This window comes from Buceros rhinoceros, unplaced genomic scaffold (genome assembly GCF_000710305.1).
Source record: "Buceros rhinoceros silvestris isolate BGI_N320 unplaced genomic scaffold, ASM71030v1 scaffold18830, whole genome shotgun sequence".
Classification (NCBI taxonomy): Eukaryota; Metazoa; Chordata; class Aves; order Bucerotiformes; family Bucerotidae; genus Buceros; species Buceros rhinoceros.
The window spans coordinates 15,477-30,985 of record NW_010390373.1 but is presented as its reverse complement, the minus strand read 5'-3'; the positions used below and the strand labels follow the sequence as shown (position 1 = coordinate 30,985).

The 15,509-nt window shown below is 43.2% G+C and overlaps 1 protein-coding gene across 1 annotated transcript in view; it reads left to right on the top strand.

Moving 5' to 3' along the window:
• Positions 1-308: 308 nt before the first annotated feature.
• The window catches only part of SEC23IP (SEC23 interacting protein), a gene marked incomplete at its 5' end in the record, with an annotated part of 16,431 nt that continues 1,230 nt past the window's right edge, over positions 309-15,509 (top strand). The window contains 16 exons of the mRNA XM_010137623.1: positions 309-826; positions 1,869-2,064; positions 2,570-2,763; positions 3,093-3,182; positions 4,204-4,324; positions 4,623-4,712; positions 5,335-5,476; positions 6,500-6,708; positions 7,378-7,496; positions 8,082-8,252; positions 8,613-8,708; positions 8,905-9,111; positions 9,594-9,749; positions 10,512-10,614; positions 11,923-12,108; positions 13,985-14,147. Coding sequence (XP_010135925.1) covers positions 309-826; positions 1,869-2,064; positions 2,570-2,763; positions 3,093-3,182; positions 4,204-4,324; positions 4,623-4,712; positions 5,335-5,476; positions 6,500-6,708; positions 7,378-7,496; positions 8,082-8,252; positions 8,613-8,708; positions 8,905-9,111; positions 9,594-9,749; positions 10,512-10,614; positions 11,923-12,108; positions 13,985-14,147 — 2,761 coding nt within the window. The remainder of the gene's footprint in view (positions 827-1,868; positions 2,065-2,569; positions 2,764-3,092; positions 3,183-4,203; positions 4,325-4,622; positions 4,713-5,334; positions 5,477-6,499; positions 6,709-7,377; positions 7,497-8,081; positions 8,253-8,612; positions 8,709-8,904; positions 9,112-9,593; positions 9,750-10,511; positions 10,615-11,922; positions 12,109-13,984; positions 14,148-15,509) is intronic.

Genomic DNA, 15,509 nt, shown 5'->3' with positions numbered 1-15,509 from the left:
TATTCTTAGTAACTGTTTTCATGGTGTCAGGAAATGAACCAAGGCTGCTCTTGCATTTGGTGGGCATGAGGGACATCTGAGGGGATTTCAGTGCCCTGGAAGTAGGGATATTTGACAAGTTGTGTCTTTTGTTTCATTTTGTGACATTTTTAACCATCAAGGGTATGCAAACTTTGTAATTCCTTGGGGCTCTATGAGGGCCAACAGAGTTTTCGTAATAGCTGACAATGTTTCAGAACATTTTGACTATCTACACTAACTGGTTTGAACTTCTCACAATATCTCTAGTGATCTTTTTGTTTTTGCAGATGATTCTGCGGATGTTGGTGAAGAGGACAGCTTCTTGGGTCAGACTTCTGCCAGCGCCAATCCACCACAGACTTTCAACTATTTCTCTCAAGTACCCAGTACAAGTGATCCGTTTGGAAGTATTGGGCGGCCACCCTTAACGACTGCACCATCTGTTGGAGCACCAGCCTTCTCCAGGCCTCCAGCTTCGCTTCCACTTGTGTCTGGGTCACAGGATGGGCAAAATGCCTTTTCACCGCACGTTCCAAAGTCTCAGTCCTCTTACAGCGCGCCGCCTGCTTCACAGGGGGGAATCGTGGCTTACCAGCAGAGCGGTCCCCCGCCTGCAAACGCCTCTACTCTTCCCCAAGGAACACCTCAGCAGGGGTATAACCCGTATCGGCACACCCCTCTCAGCAGCAAAGCTAACCCCTACCTTACTCCGCCGCAGCTGCAGCAGAGTCCTGCTCCTGCTCCCCCACCATCCTCTGTGCCACCTGCCCAGATGTATCAGACACCTCCAGGGTCATTGACACAGGTATGTAAATCATTCCCCATGTCCTGGTACCAGGACAGAACTATTTAGGTCACTTTCCTCTTTGAATTGCATATTGTATCTCCTGAAGAATTTTTCTTTTTCTACCAAAACCCCAGAAGAAGTCTTGAACCATTTCTGGTAGCAAAATCTTTTCACCAGGACCAGCCTGGAGCTGCTGCTTTAGGAAGGCTTGTCATCTGTGTAGTGAGTGTACCCTGAGGCTGTTGCTGTGCGCAGAAGCAAAGCCAGGTTGTGAAGTTCTGTTGCCCTTTGCTGACTGTTACGGAGTTTGCTGCTGTTTCACCTGTGCTGCTGCGTTGATTGTGCCTCTGCTGTAAATGGGGTCACTCAGCCATGTGCAAGATAGGGGCTAAAAACCTCTTCAGGCTGGTTTTGCTGATGAAGCCCGGACTTTTCCACACTATGATTTAAGTCACGTAAATTGTCAGCAAACGCTTCGAAGCTCATTGGTTGGGGATTTTGTGTGATGTAAAGCATTAATCTCCATTCTTCTTTGCCTTCACAAAAACACTGTTAAAATAATGCGAATAGCTTAGTGATAACCTGACAAGTTTTCCTTGAAAACAACGAAAATGATTTTTATTTTGCCTGAGCTGTTGCTGTATTGCTGCTCTTGTGAATGAAGAATAGAAAGATTGTGCAATGACAGAAAGCATCGCAAGGGCATTTTTATTTTTATGTCAAGTGTGATCTCCATAAGAAATAAGCTCAGCCTGAGTTTTGAAAATTTAAAAGCATATTTTAAATCTTACTGGGTTTAGGTAATGAAGGTGATGGACCATAAGAATTTTTAACAGTATTTGTGGGAATGAAATGCGTGTCTGTTCTCAATTTGAAAAGGTGTATGTTTTCAAAAACATGCTGAAGTGGACAACTTGTCTGTAATGTTTTTAGGCTGCAAGATAATGTTCGTGGGGAGGAAAACGTTAGAGAGAAAAGCTCAGTGTTCTCTGTAGCAAAGCACAGATCAGTTCGGTAGGACGATGCGAGATTGAGGTGATGAGCCCGTATGTGTTTTCAGTTTCCACAGCTTCAGTCACAGCTCCCAGTTCCCAGGCCAGCAGGTCCACTGGTCCAGGCACCTGCTGCTTTGCTGCAGAACCAGTATGAGCCGGTTCAGCCGCACTGGTTCTACTGTAAGGAGGTGGAGGACAAGCAGATATGGATGCCATTCAGTGTTCTGGATTCTGCGAAACTAGAGGAAGTCTATAATTCCGGTAAGTCATGTCTGACTTGGAAGTGACCAGAAGGGCTAGCAGGGAGATACGAGAGTAATGGCAGTCACCTGTGGGAGCGTGACGTGGCAGCCATACGGCACGGTACTGCATCTCTCAAAGATGTATTTTGTGCAAGTTAATTTATTTCACTTGAGTTATCTGTTGCTTGATGCTGTCAGTGTTGAGATGTACGTCCTTAGTGGATGTTGCATTTTCACAAAGAACTAGCGTCTTGGTTTGCCTTTTTGTTGAACTCTGTCAGCTCTGGAATAAGTGTTTGTCTTTGGGAGTTGGTCAAAGCTTTTTTTGTTGTGTACAGAGCAAATAGAAGTGTTTTAGGAGCCACACGGTGATTGCCTAATGCTATGAATCTCCTCTTCCATGTTATAACCATCTGTCTTAATGGCCTAATACTCATCACAGAAGCAATTTGGGCTGGGCCAGGAGAGAAAAAAGATCGTGTATGTTAGTATTGCAACCGAGTGTGACTTTTTGTGTGTCACAGTCCAGCCTGATCCTGAGAGCGTGGTTCTGAGCACGGACGGGGGACGCTATGATGTCTACCTCTATGACAGAATGAGGAAAGCCGTGTACTGGGAGGAGGAGCCTTCTGAAGTGAGGCGATGCATGTGGTTTTATAAGGGAGACAAGGACAGCCGGTTTATTCCTTACACTGAGGATTTCAGTGAGAAGCTAGAGGTTAGTATTACCTTTATGTAAACTTCATGAAGAACTTGACTGTTCTTTGTATTTATGGTCTCAGAAATATTGCTGTGTTTCAGTAAAATGCTTTCTGCAATGCACTTCTGGAACACAGGTAAGCAAATCCCGGAGAGAGACTAGAAGGCTGCATTGCTCACGCATAGGCCCTGCTCCGCCGTGACCTGAAATCACAGTGTAGTGCTTCACGTGACACTTTTGTATAAGTAAAGTTATGGAAATTGTGACCTTAACGTTAGAGATGATGCACAAGGCCAAAAAAATAGTTTGTCTGAGAATGATTGTGTGTAACTTGTTTCTTGTTTCAGGCAGAATATAAAAGAGCTGTAACTACAAATCAATGGCATCGGCGACTTGAGTTCCCAAATGGGGAGACAATTGTTATGCATAATCCCAAGGTAGGAGATTTTGGCAACTGGTTCTCGCATGTGCAGAGATGGAAGCGTAAATTGAATGCAGTCATAGTCCTGCTTGAAATTACTTGTTGATATTTGGATATGTGTGCATTCAAGGTGAGGAGGTTTACAGAATACTGAACTCCTGCTTGCTTCCGTGTGCAGCTGACCAATTAAGAGACAATACTTTCTGAAACCTAGGAGGAATAAGGTTTGCATGGTAAACGCTTGGACCAAGCGTAACTGGCAGCAAACGGGAGGCAATTCGAAGTAGTTTATCTCAGACAGTCTGTACCAAATGGAAGGTAATTTAAACTAAGAGCTTTCATGTGGAGAAGAGTTTTAACTGTAAGGCAATTAGTTTTTTGTATCTAAGCCATGAGAGTCTTCTGCTGCAACTCTTTTTAGGCCCAGAGAAAGTGTAGCAAAAAACCCTTTAAAAGTTACTTAAATACTCTGCTAACAGTCTCATGTGGTTAAACACAGACTTGAGCCTTATTGACCAATGCTGTTAACCGTTCACTTCTCGCAGTAATTAATAAATAGTTAAAATAATCCAAGGGCTAGAAAGGATCACAGTTGCTCCCACTTCAAGCATTTATTAATGCTCGTTAAGGACTTCCTTCCTTAACGTGAAAAAACCTAGAGAAGGAGTGCTTAAGCCTCTTGGGGTCACAGATAGGAGTTCGGGCTTTGCGGAGTCAGTGTCAGTCTTACAAACAGCCGTGCTACTGAATTCCGCGCTTCTGGGGTTTCTGGGCTACTTCTAGTGTTGGTGTAAAAGCACTGCGCTTTTTTTTTTTTTCCTCTCTTTTTTTCCTCATGAAACTGTTGTTACAAGTAGGGGTAGTGTTTGGTTTCCTCACATAACAGAAAGAGTATGTGCTAACTACAGAGAACAGGTGAGTCTCAGATGCCAGGTAAAGCAGTCCAAAGGTATGTTAACCCTTGCAGTGCTCTCAGACCAGCAACACAAATCAGGAGATGGTTTGTGTGTAAAATTGGACAACTTGTTTTTTTTCAGGTCATAGTTCAGTTCCAACCTTCTGCCTCGCCAGATGAATGGGGCAGCACTCAGGATGGTCAGGCAAGACCGAGGGTAGTGAAACGTGGGATTGACGATGACCATGATGACGTTCCCGATGGTATGTGATTACTGTTCTCTGTAACTCTGCAGCTGGAGCGGACTGTTTGGTCTGTGCAGAAGGCGGACAACAGCGGGTGGAGTGACAACGCGCTGTTCGTGCCTACAGACTAAAGATTGCAGTTGTTCCTTGATCTGCGCTGCCTGAAAGAGGTTATCTGGCTGTGGGGTTTTTTAATCGAGGCGTCCTGTGGGCTGTATTATCTCCTGGACCAAGCCTGTTACACATCTTGAAGTTGCTTGACTCTAATTCACCAGCACAGTACATACTCTGAATTTTCTCTTTTCGTTTTCTACAGGAGAAATGTCCCAAATTGACCACCTGGTATTTATGGTTCATGGCATAGGTCCTGTGTGTGACTTGAGATTTAGAAGCATTGTTGAATGTGGTAAGTTCTTGCGTGCTCCATGAGTATTCTGCACTGTCTAAGTGTGGGGGTCTCTGTCCTGTATTCATACAAGCATGTCTTCGAAACAAACCCAAAAACCGGTTGTCTAATGTTAAGAAGTTCAGTGTTTTCCTGGTTATTTTCCAAAAATTCTGTGCAGCGGAATCTGTCTTTTGTCAGACTTGTGCCTTTGACTGTTGTTACCAATCCTCAGCAGTAGACTAGACTAGCAGCCTGGTTTGGGTTTTGGCATGTGTGGGCTTTTTGTGGTGTGGGTGTATGTGTTTGCTTTGTGAGGTTTGCATGTGGGGTGGTTCTTTGTTTGCTCTTTTGGGGTTTTTTTAGATAGACTCCAGTACAGCTGAGTGAATTAAGAAGGGCATGGGGTAAAAAGGCACTAACCGTGAGATAAATTGAAGCTTGCTAGAAAATCCACTTTTAAAAAAATATGTTTTCTTACAGTTAGAGGAGTAATACTTGGAAAGATTTTTCCACTTCATAGTTTCCTTCCTTTGTATTCTGACTATGTCTGAAATTGGAGGCGGGGGGAAAAGAGTGTTTACAATTTTGTGTTACTTGAGCACGGCTGCTATCAGATTTTCATCGCTGCTCTTCTCTACAGTTGATGATTTTAGGACTGTGTCTCTGAAGCTCTTGCAGACTCACTTTAAGAAATCTTTGGAGGAACGCAGGGTGAGCAGGGTGGAATTCCTCCCAGTTCACTGGCACAGTTCTCTGCACGGAGATGCAACAGGTGTAGACAGGTGAGCGTATTGTTTCATGTTGAGAAAGTCACGCAAGCTGCATCTTAACGGCTTTTGTGAAGTGGATCTGCTCTTTAGGCTAGATGAATAACTATATGCCTGGGTTACAAAAGAGAATTGCTGGTATTTTTAATTAACATTTTGATGAGTATGGGCAAAGCTGCAAAGGCACGTGGAGTGTTTTCTTGTGTTTATTTTCATGACAGTGACTGACAGGATGCATACACACACACTTTCTCAGTATGGCATTTTCATGAAAGTGGCTAATGCACTGATCCACGGTGGTGAGTGAGTGTGTGGAAGTGGTGGTCCTAAGTGTGAGGAGGTGAGTGTGGAGATGGATTATCCAGCAACAGGTGGTACAATTCAGAGTGGAGAGATTTCTCTCCTGTACCTTCCTGCAGTGTGCTGGAGTCTGACCCTGGATGTCAGCGTCCTTGTTCTGAGGAAGTCATTGAACCTTCTGCTGAGTCCTAGAGTAGTGCCTGAGTTACGATTAGGCAGTTGAGCTGAGTCTGTATTTGGCTAGGAGTGTTACAGCATTGAAAAATCTGTTTCACAGTGAGTTCTTGGTGCCTATCCCTTTGCTGCTGCTTGACATTTCAAGCTGTTTTCTCTTGCTCAGAAATGGAGGAGTAGAAGTTGTGAGGGTAGCAACAGGTACCGCTTAGAGCACACAGTGTTCTCCAGGCTGTTCCAGCTCAGTCAAGTCATGTTGCTTTCATAGCCTTAGTCTTTGATTCACGTTTGAACACAGTGTTGTCCTGAGGAAGGATCTGTTAACTAATCTGTAAACAGTTCCACCCCAGCTGTCTTAACTCCAGGCAGGCAGATGGGGACATCAAGGTTTTTCTTCAAAAAGAGAGCGTGATGTTGCCTGTTAACTTCAGTTTCACTTTCAATTTTTATATGCAGGTTCTTTTTCTTCTCCATTTCAATCAATGTACTCACAGACCTTCCCTGTTCCTGTGCGAGAGCAGTGTTGGAAAATGCATTCTGCTTCTAACGATTTTCTGTTCCTAGGAACATAAAAAAAATCACTTTGCCGAGCATTGGACGCCTGCGCCACTTCACCAATGAGACACTCCTTGACATCCTGTTTTACAACAGCCCCACCTACTGTCAGACGATCGTGGATAAAGTGGGGATGGAAATGAATCGTTTGTATGCACTTTTCATGAGTCGCAACCCAGATTTCAAAGGAGGAGTCTCTGTGGCTGGGCACAGTTTAGGTAATTGTCTAAGGCACAGGTTTGGGGTAAAACCATCATCGCTGCACTGAGGGAAATGAGCCCTTCATTAGGCATAAGGCTAGGAATAGCTGGTAGGGCATGGCTGCCTTTCAGAATACGGCTGACTAAAAGTCAAACACTCTTGACAGCTAAGTTTATAAAGCTTTAAGAGAAGGTCAGTGCTTCATGGATGCTGGCATTTCCCTCCTCTCCCCTTCAGACTCCTTCAGGAAGACTTAGTGTCTAATTTGTGTTTGAAAGTTGACAGGTTGTCTCGTATCTCGTTAGGTGGGTCACTTCTGTGTCTCAGAACCCCCACTTAGTACAAGTAAGATAATTTGGGGGGACATAGAGTAAGTGTTATAAAGACATACGACATACTGTTTTCGGCTCAAACTTTTCCTCCGGTTGGACAAGCAGTCTAAGATGGCTAAGGAAAGATAGTTTAATTGTGGCAACTACACGAAACGTAAACAGGGGAAAAAAGGTTTGCTTCTCGCTGAGAGTGATTGTGTTCGAGTTCAGGTGTGGGTATTTGAGCTTTAATTCGGCCATTTTTTTTGCTCAATCTATATGTTGCTATTATTACTGCATGTATATCTTGCTTGGGACTTAGAGACAGGAAAGTCTGGCATTTCTCCCCAAGGCAACTTTGATTCCTGTTTCCAGGTTCCTTAATTCTGTTTGACATACTATCTAACCAGAAGGACTTGGCTTCATCAGTGAATACTGGACCATTCTCTGGTGTTAATGGGTCTGGAAAGGACGTGGCTGTTCATGATAAACAGGTAACTTGCTGCTAGTTGTTCCAGGCAAATAGATCTGATATTTTCAGCAACTTTTTCTTAAGCTTTCTGAATTTATTAGCTGAAACCCAGTTATGAGTTCTGATAGTACATTTTAACATGTTAGTGGAAATGTGCAGTTTTTTAAATACCATCACTTCTCAAGACAAATTAATTTCATCTCTAGTTTCAGGTAGGCCAGTCATAGGATTTGATCATGAATGTCAGCTTTGACCCTGGAGGACATGCAACTTGTTCTTAACAGTGTCTGAATGATGGGGGTGATGCATAAGAGGGAGAGAACCTGTGTTCAGGCTAGAAACAGTGACCAGCTGTTTGGTGATTAAAGGGAAATATCTTTGAATGTGGGAATGCTCAAGAAACCTTTTGCCTCTCCCAGTAACTTTTAAGTATGTATTTTGCTGGTCTATTATTAGGGGAAAATCTGTGCCCCGCTTGACTAGAAGTTGGCATAAATTCACAAAGTTAACATAGTAATGTTTCTAAAGAAAGTAATTAAACTTTACTTGCTGCATACTCTTCTGGCAGTTAGATGATGTGGTGTTGTTTCTGTGCTGTTTTGTTAAGATGACTGAAGACACCAGTTCCTTGGGCTCCTCAGTTGCTACTTCTGGAGATGACCTTTGTGAGCCTGAAGCAGAGGATGACATTCCTACTCTGCAGAAGACTCTGGAAATGCTTAGTTTGTCGGAGTATGCAAGCACGTTTGAACACGAGCGGATCGACATGGAGTCTCTGGTACGATAATGCTCACTTGACTTATGGGGATTGCCCAGGGTATGGCAGTTTACGTTTGGGTGGTTTTTTGTAGGGGTTTTTTTTCTGTATGAGTTTAGGGTACCATGAAGCATGAAAGCAATTGCAGAGGTAAGGTAATTAATGCCTGACGTGAAGACTAAATATTACGTGACTCTCTTTTTTCTGGTGTGGGGTGTCCCCCCGTTATGTGAAGGCACTTTGCGTCGTGTCTAATTTTTGGTGATTTCTGTAACTTTATAAAATGTTTTATCCAAGTCATTGCCAATCAGAAATTAAATTATATATATTACTAGAAAAGCTATAAAGTCCTCTTTGATGTGTACGTTTACTTTGTTTCAGCTCATGTGTACAGTCGATGACCTGAAGGAAATGGGCATACCTCTTGGACCAAGAAAGAAAATAGCTAATTTTGTAAAAGACAGAGCAGCCAAGCAGGTAAATGCGTTTTTCAGGCGTGAAATAAAAAGTTGTTAAGCAAATGTAACTGACTTCCTTGCTGCGGAGAAAATTCCACTCTAGCATACTTGTCAACATCACGGATATGATGTTAATATCATGGATATGATGCAAAGGAATTTTGGCATCTGTGAAATAACCATTTTTTTCCTGGTTTTGTAACTTTTTTCTAAAGGAACAAAAGAAAACAATAGCAGAGAAGAAAGCAGTGCTGGCTGCCACACTCCAAACTCAGGAAGATGCCCCGAAAGCGAAAGAGACAGTTAATTCTGTCTCCCCCTCAGAGGCTGGTCAGCTGCACTCAAAGAGGAAGCTTCCAGTTGGTGCGTCCGTTTCTTCTGTGAACATAGACTATGAGTACTTTGAAGCTGGGACTGGCCAGGTGAGATGACACAGATTTAAAACATTCATTTGGAACATCGCTGTCCTCTTGCTTGGGTTTGTTTGGGATTTTTTTTTTTTTAACGTTGAAGACTCTCTGCTACTTCACTTGATTGTTGTACAAAAGTTATGTTTATGTTGAATTTTACCTCTGGCAGGGGGGAGGGCTGGAAGAGTGGGTTAGATTGCTCTAAAGCAAAACTTCCTATAACAAGGGCGCCACTACAATTCATTTTTTCTTTCAGCGGTGGGTGAGCTGTAAACACGGTTCTGTCCCAGAAGCAGAACTGTGAGTGATTTAAAATTGGATGGTTCTGAGTCTTTACAGTTAACGTGGTGGCTTAAATTGATCCGTTTATGCTGGTACATTTAAGTTTTACCTCAAACTTAACAAAAAACCCCAAACCTTTTCCTCCCTCCCTAAGCATTACATCCACTGGCTGGCGGTTCTGAGAGGTTACGTGTCTGATTTCTCTCTGTAAGGTTTCTGTGGTTTACAACGCACTGGACTTTGAACCCGATATTTTCTTTGCTCTCGGTTCTCCTATCGGTGTGTTCCTTACTGTGAGAGGTGTGGAGAAGATTGATGAAAACTACAGGCTTCCTACCTGCAAAGGATTCTTCAATATCTACCACCCGGTGAGTGCGCAGTACCTGTGGGATTTGGTCTCGACTGTTGCAGGTGACTACAGTGCAGAATATCAAGTTTTAACCTCTGAGCGTGATGACTGCTGTTCCATACGCACATTTCCCAAAACACTCTTTTTAAAAAATGACCCAACTGAAATGTATATTCCAAATATTTGTGGTCTTTACTGCACAAGAGGGGTAGAGCTGGCTGTAGGTCCCACACCTAACATTCTAGGTATGGGTTGGCTTGGTAATATTTGCCCTGTTCATTTTCAGAATTTTAAAGAACAGGTTTTTTCCCTCACTAATTACAAGCCACTTTAGTAGATTTTTATTAAGTGTTTGTATTTGAGCCATTTACAGGACTTTTCTGAGTCCCCAATTTAGATTCTGGGAAATTTGGAAGTCCTTGGAGGTTTTGTAGAGCATGCAGTGCATCTGTCCTCTTCTGTCCCATCTTGTTTAACAATTAGACAGTGACGTGTTGGTAGAGATCATCAGAGTGCAAGAAAAGTTTGCTGCTCTTTCACTGCTGTGTTTCCTCTTTAGAATTCCTGTCTGTAGGAGGAGACCTAATTAGTTAAGGAACCTGCTTAACCTTACGATTAAACTAAATGGTCATGAGCTGAGTTCCTGTAAACTGAAATAGAACAGAATTAAAAAATTATTAATCTCTATTAATCATAAACAGGGGTTTTCTTTTTTCACTGAAATGTGGTAATTACAATAATTTCTAAGATAACAAAATGTCAATGTGTTGTTTCTTAACAGCTTGATCCAGTAGCTTACCGGTTAGAACCAATGATCATTGAAGACATGGATTTAAAACCAGTTCTCATTCCACATCATAAAGGCAGAAAAAGACTTCATCTGGGTAAAAAGAAAACTTATTTCATATATGGGTCTCATTCCTGATTTACTCATTTGATGCATTGGACTATTGCAAAATTTCAGGAGACTGTTGAATGTTCCTGGGTATCTGACTCCACGTTTTTCTAAACGTCAGAGGGGATTCCTCCCAGCCCCACAAGTGGGGCACTCACAACTGCATTCAGATTTAACAATCACAATTCCTCCAGATTTTAGCTTCTAATTACCAAAGTCCCATTTCAAGGTTGCTGTACCTCACTTGTTCACCTTGATTTCTAAGACGATGTGTATCAGAAGGTAATTTTACTGGTTTCTTTTACCTTGCCCCTAATGACCACGATGAAGTGTTTAACTAGTGTCTGTTCAGTACTGGAAATGTTGAGGAAAAACATGGTTCCATAGCCACTGGTGGGCAGGGGCTGGATTTTATTGCTCACAAGTACACATCCCATCGAGGTGCTGTACTGAAATTTTTACACCTAATAAGGGAGTCAGTTTTGCTGTGTGATTGACAATATTACTGCTGCACAAGTTCACGGAGCCCTCCTGAAAGCCTGCCGTCAGGCACAGAGGAATTCTGCAGCATCTGTGCTTTAGAATGGTACGTTAGACCAAGGCTGCTTTCCTGGACTAGACAAGGTGCTTGTTACGGGATGTTTTGGGTTACAACTCTCAAAAAATGTGTATAGTGAAGGAGAAAAATATGGTCTGTTGCTCTTTACTGTTTTTTCTTTGCTGTAGGTTAATGTTCCATGGAATAGTCATGAGCCCTGATCTCACAGACCCATGTGGTTCTAACCATTTGGAGCGAAGAGCTCTCCTTCATTCAGAGTTTTCCACCAGTATTGAATGGCAGCTTGGTTACTGGTGACGCAGTTACTGAGCTGTGGCAGAATTACAGGCCAGGGTTGTTTGGGAGTGCTTTTCCAAATTCAGTACTGCTGCAAAAGGCATTGGCAGCACTGAGGAAGGTTAGGAGTCATTGTGGGAGGTGGTGGTGGTGAGGGGTTGGCTGGTGTAGCTATTTCTGGAGACCCTTATGGATTTGGAGGCTGTTGGACTGTTAAAACCTGCTGGGTTTTAACTCATTGACCCATTTAGTGAGAAATCAATTATGTTTTAATTATATTTCACCTATTTTTTTTTTAAATGGAATAGAGAAGCAAGAAACACACGTTCATGATATAGCAGGCTCATTTCTCCTCATAACTGAGATGTTTATTGAACAGGGTTCCATCATTTCATCGTTCTGGTTTTAGCTTATAATTTTAAATCTTTCTACTATGGTGATTTTCTTTGTTTTCCCTCTTAGAGTTGAAAGACTCTCTCTCTCGTATGGGATCTGACCTGAAACAGGGTTTTATTAGCTCTTTGAAGAGCGCATGGCAGACCCTTAACGAATTTGCACGTGCTCATACATCTTCAACTCAGCTGCAAGCAGAACTGGAGAAAGTAGCTAACCAAATCAAAGAGGAAGAAGAAAAACAAGTGGTAGAAGGTATGTGGACACATTGATGTTTTTCTTGTAACTTACTGAGCTCAAATTAGAGAATTGAGTATCCTAGTGATTGCTTGCTGTTGATGTTCCTGACCCTATTAAGGAGGCCTCTGTGCTAGACACCAGGTGCCCAAAGCCAGTCTGTCACTCCACCCCTTCAACTGGGCAGGGGAGAGAAAATACCACGAAAAGCTCATGGCTTGACGTAAGGACAGGCAGAGATCACTCGGCAATTACCGTCATGGGCAAACCAGACTTGACTTGGGGAAATTAGTTTAATTTATCACCAATCAAATCAGAGTAGGGTAATGAGACTTAAAGCAAGATCTTAAAACACCTTCTTCCTGGGCTCATCTTCACTCCCTGTTTCTCTACCAATTCCTCCCCCAGTGGTGGAAGGGGACTGGGAATGGGAGTTGTGGACAGTTCATCACACGTTGTCTCTGCTGCTCCTTCCTCCTCAAGAGGACTCCTCACACTCTTACCCTGCTCCAGTGTGGAGTCCCTCCCACAAGCTGCAGTTCTCTACAAACTTCTCCAATGAGTGAATCCTTCCTGGGCTGCAGATCTTCTTGAACTGCTCCAGTGTGGGTCCCCCATGGGGTCGCAAGTCTTGCCAGCCAGCCTGCTCCAGTGTATGCTTCTCCAGAGGACCACGAGTCCTGCCAGGAGCCTGCTCTGGTGTGGGCTTCCCATGGGGTCACAGGCTCCTTCAGGAACATCCACCTGCTCCAGTGTGGGATGCTCCACAGATTGTAGGTGGATCTGCTCTGCCATTAACCTCCATGGGCTGCAGCCTGACTCGCTAGGGTCTTCCCCACGGTCTGCAGAGGAATCTCTGCTCTCATGCCTGCACCACCTCCTTCCCCTCCTTCTTCACTGACCTGGGTGTCTGCAGAGTTGTTCCTTTCATATTCTCACTCCTCCTTCCAGCTGCCGTTTCGCAGGTGGGGTTTTTTTTGTCTCTTCTTAAATATTTTATCCCAGAGGCACTACCACAGTGGCTGATGGGCTTGACCTTTGGGTCTGTCTTGGAGCTGGCTGGCATTGGCTTCATCAGTCATGGCAGAAACTTCTAGCATCTAATTGCAGAAGACACCCCTGTAGCACCCTCCCAAAGTCTGGCCACACAAACCCAATACAGGTGTATTAACATTAAGACCTACTGCTGTGGTTTTTTTGTCTTTTAGGAAAGGAGAAGTTAATAGTCTTTATTGGAGGGTATTTTGGGCTTGAGTTTGTATAACCTTTCAACTTTCTGTGGGAAGGGCAGGTGTCTAGATCAGTTGTGTTTTCCTTCTTCTGAGGTCAAATTAACACAAATAAATAATTGTGAGATTTATTCTGGTCAGTAGTGTTCTGATGAGGCTTTGGGATGAGCTGTTGAGGAAAATAAAGTCAGATACAACTGTTACCCCTAATGATTCCAAGGGCAGGCTTCCCAGTTGAGAATTATCTGTTGGTGTTCAGTAATGCTGGCTCTGTCTGTACTTACAAAGACAAGGTGTTCCTCCTGCTTTAAATTGAGGAGAGTGATTGACTCTAGGCAAAGGGGATGTAAAAATACATCATTTCAGGTTATTTGCTCTTGGAATGACTGATCTGTCTATGTAAAAACAGTGGGGTTTGTTTTTAAAATTGCTCAGCTGCTATACCTGAGCTGCTATTCAAACAAACTCTGTGTAAACTGTTAGGTTTTGTATGGTTGGAGTAACCTTTTTGACTGCACAGTGGTGCAATCAGTCTGCTGAAGCTGTTATCTAGGCTCCTGTCTTATTGCAGGAGATTATAGCAGGGAACGTGGGTGATATTTCGAGATTACAGTCAAGCAGACTGTGCTTGAAAATAGTTTAAATCTTAAACTTCTTAATTTTAGCTGAAAAGATCACTGAAAGCCCAGACCCTCCAAAAGATGAAGACTTTTCAGTGAAGGTTGGAATGCTAAATGGAGGACGTCGTATTGATTATGTTCTGCAAGAAAAACCGATAGAAAGCTTCAATGAATACCTTTTTGCTTTACAGAGTCATCTGTGCTACTGGTAAGAGGAAATACTGGTGGTTCTTTAAATACTGCTTTTCTGACGCAGCCGTGTCTCTCCGAATGTTGGTAATGACAGGCCTGCCATTTGTGTCACTCCTGTTGGTCACCTGTGACCAATATGATAAGCGCTAGAATCATGTTTCCTGTCTTGAGCATTTGATAGTGAGAACTCAGGTGATCTCTGTCAAAAGTCATGCCCTAGTGTTTCACTTCAGGTACGTTTTGACACAGATAACTGGGTTTATAGACACAGGTCTATTTTTCAGGCTGCTGATGATTTGAGAAGCTAAACATTGCAAAGGGACCAACTACCTCTAAAGCACCTGGAACAGCAGTTGTTCCAGTGGTTGATGTGTCTGCATATGGCTTAGGAGACCTGGGTTTCCTAGGTCTTTGTAATCTTTGAAATGGCTGGAAGAGACGTCTGCCAGGTTGGGTACGAGGTCATCGCCACTTAATTCTGAAACAGCCTCTCGTTTGGAAAGATGTTGCCTTCCCACACAGGCATATTGTAAAGACAGATGAGTTAGATTAGATAGCTCTGCGTGCCGAAGGGCTGTATAACTGATCTGAGCACTAAGCTAAACAGGACCTGTGAGTGTCCAGGACTGGCAGTCTCGAGGTGTCCCACCTCGATGTCACTACAGCTCATCTTGTTTGCAGGTGGAGTTCTGTGTTAGCACAAAGTAACAGATCTGTCCTCCTGCTCACAATGAAGACATTGCGTACAGTTCTCTTGGACTTTGACACTCAAAATCCCGACCTTTAGCTACAGTCATTTCCAGAGCTGCAGTACACCACTGCCTGGTCTCGGTTTGGATTTACTTTTGTTTTTTTAAGTTCTTACGTGTTGCAAATGGAGAAAGAGAGAATCCCATTTGCCCTTACAGGTTCCTCCCTTTGGTGTTTTTTTTTGGTATGACATTGTATACATGTGTATTTTTTTAGTAACTATTGCCAGACAAAGAGTGCTCTACTCTATTTTTGAAGGTTTTGGTTTTCAATAGCTGATAATTTTTAGAGGAGGGCATTCTTCTGGACATAAAATATGGGACTGAAAGCAGAAAGATCTTTTTGAAAGCCCAGTAGCTGCTGGAGAAGGGATTATCTGTGCTAGTGTGTGCCAGGGCTGGGCTCCCTGAGCAGTTGGTGACCCAGTGGTGGCAGTGCCGTTTCACGGGTGAAGTTGAAGGAACCAGGAGTTGTTTTCCACAAGGCGGCATCTGATCATTGCCAGGTTTTAAAAAAAACTTGCTACCCATAGCTTTGCTTTTCTCATTCAAGTAAGGAAGACAAGCATGATGATGACTGACCCATATACAAGTGTGGGGTTTGGTTCTTTTTGAAGGCTGGTAGTAGG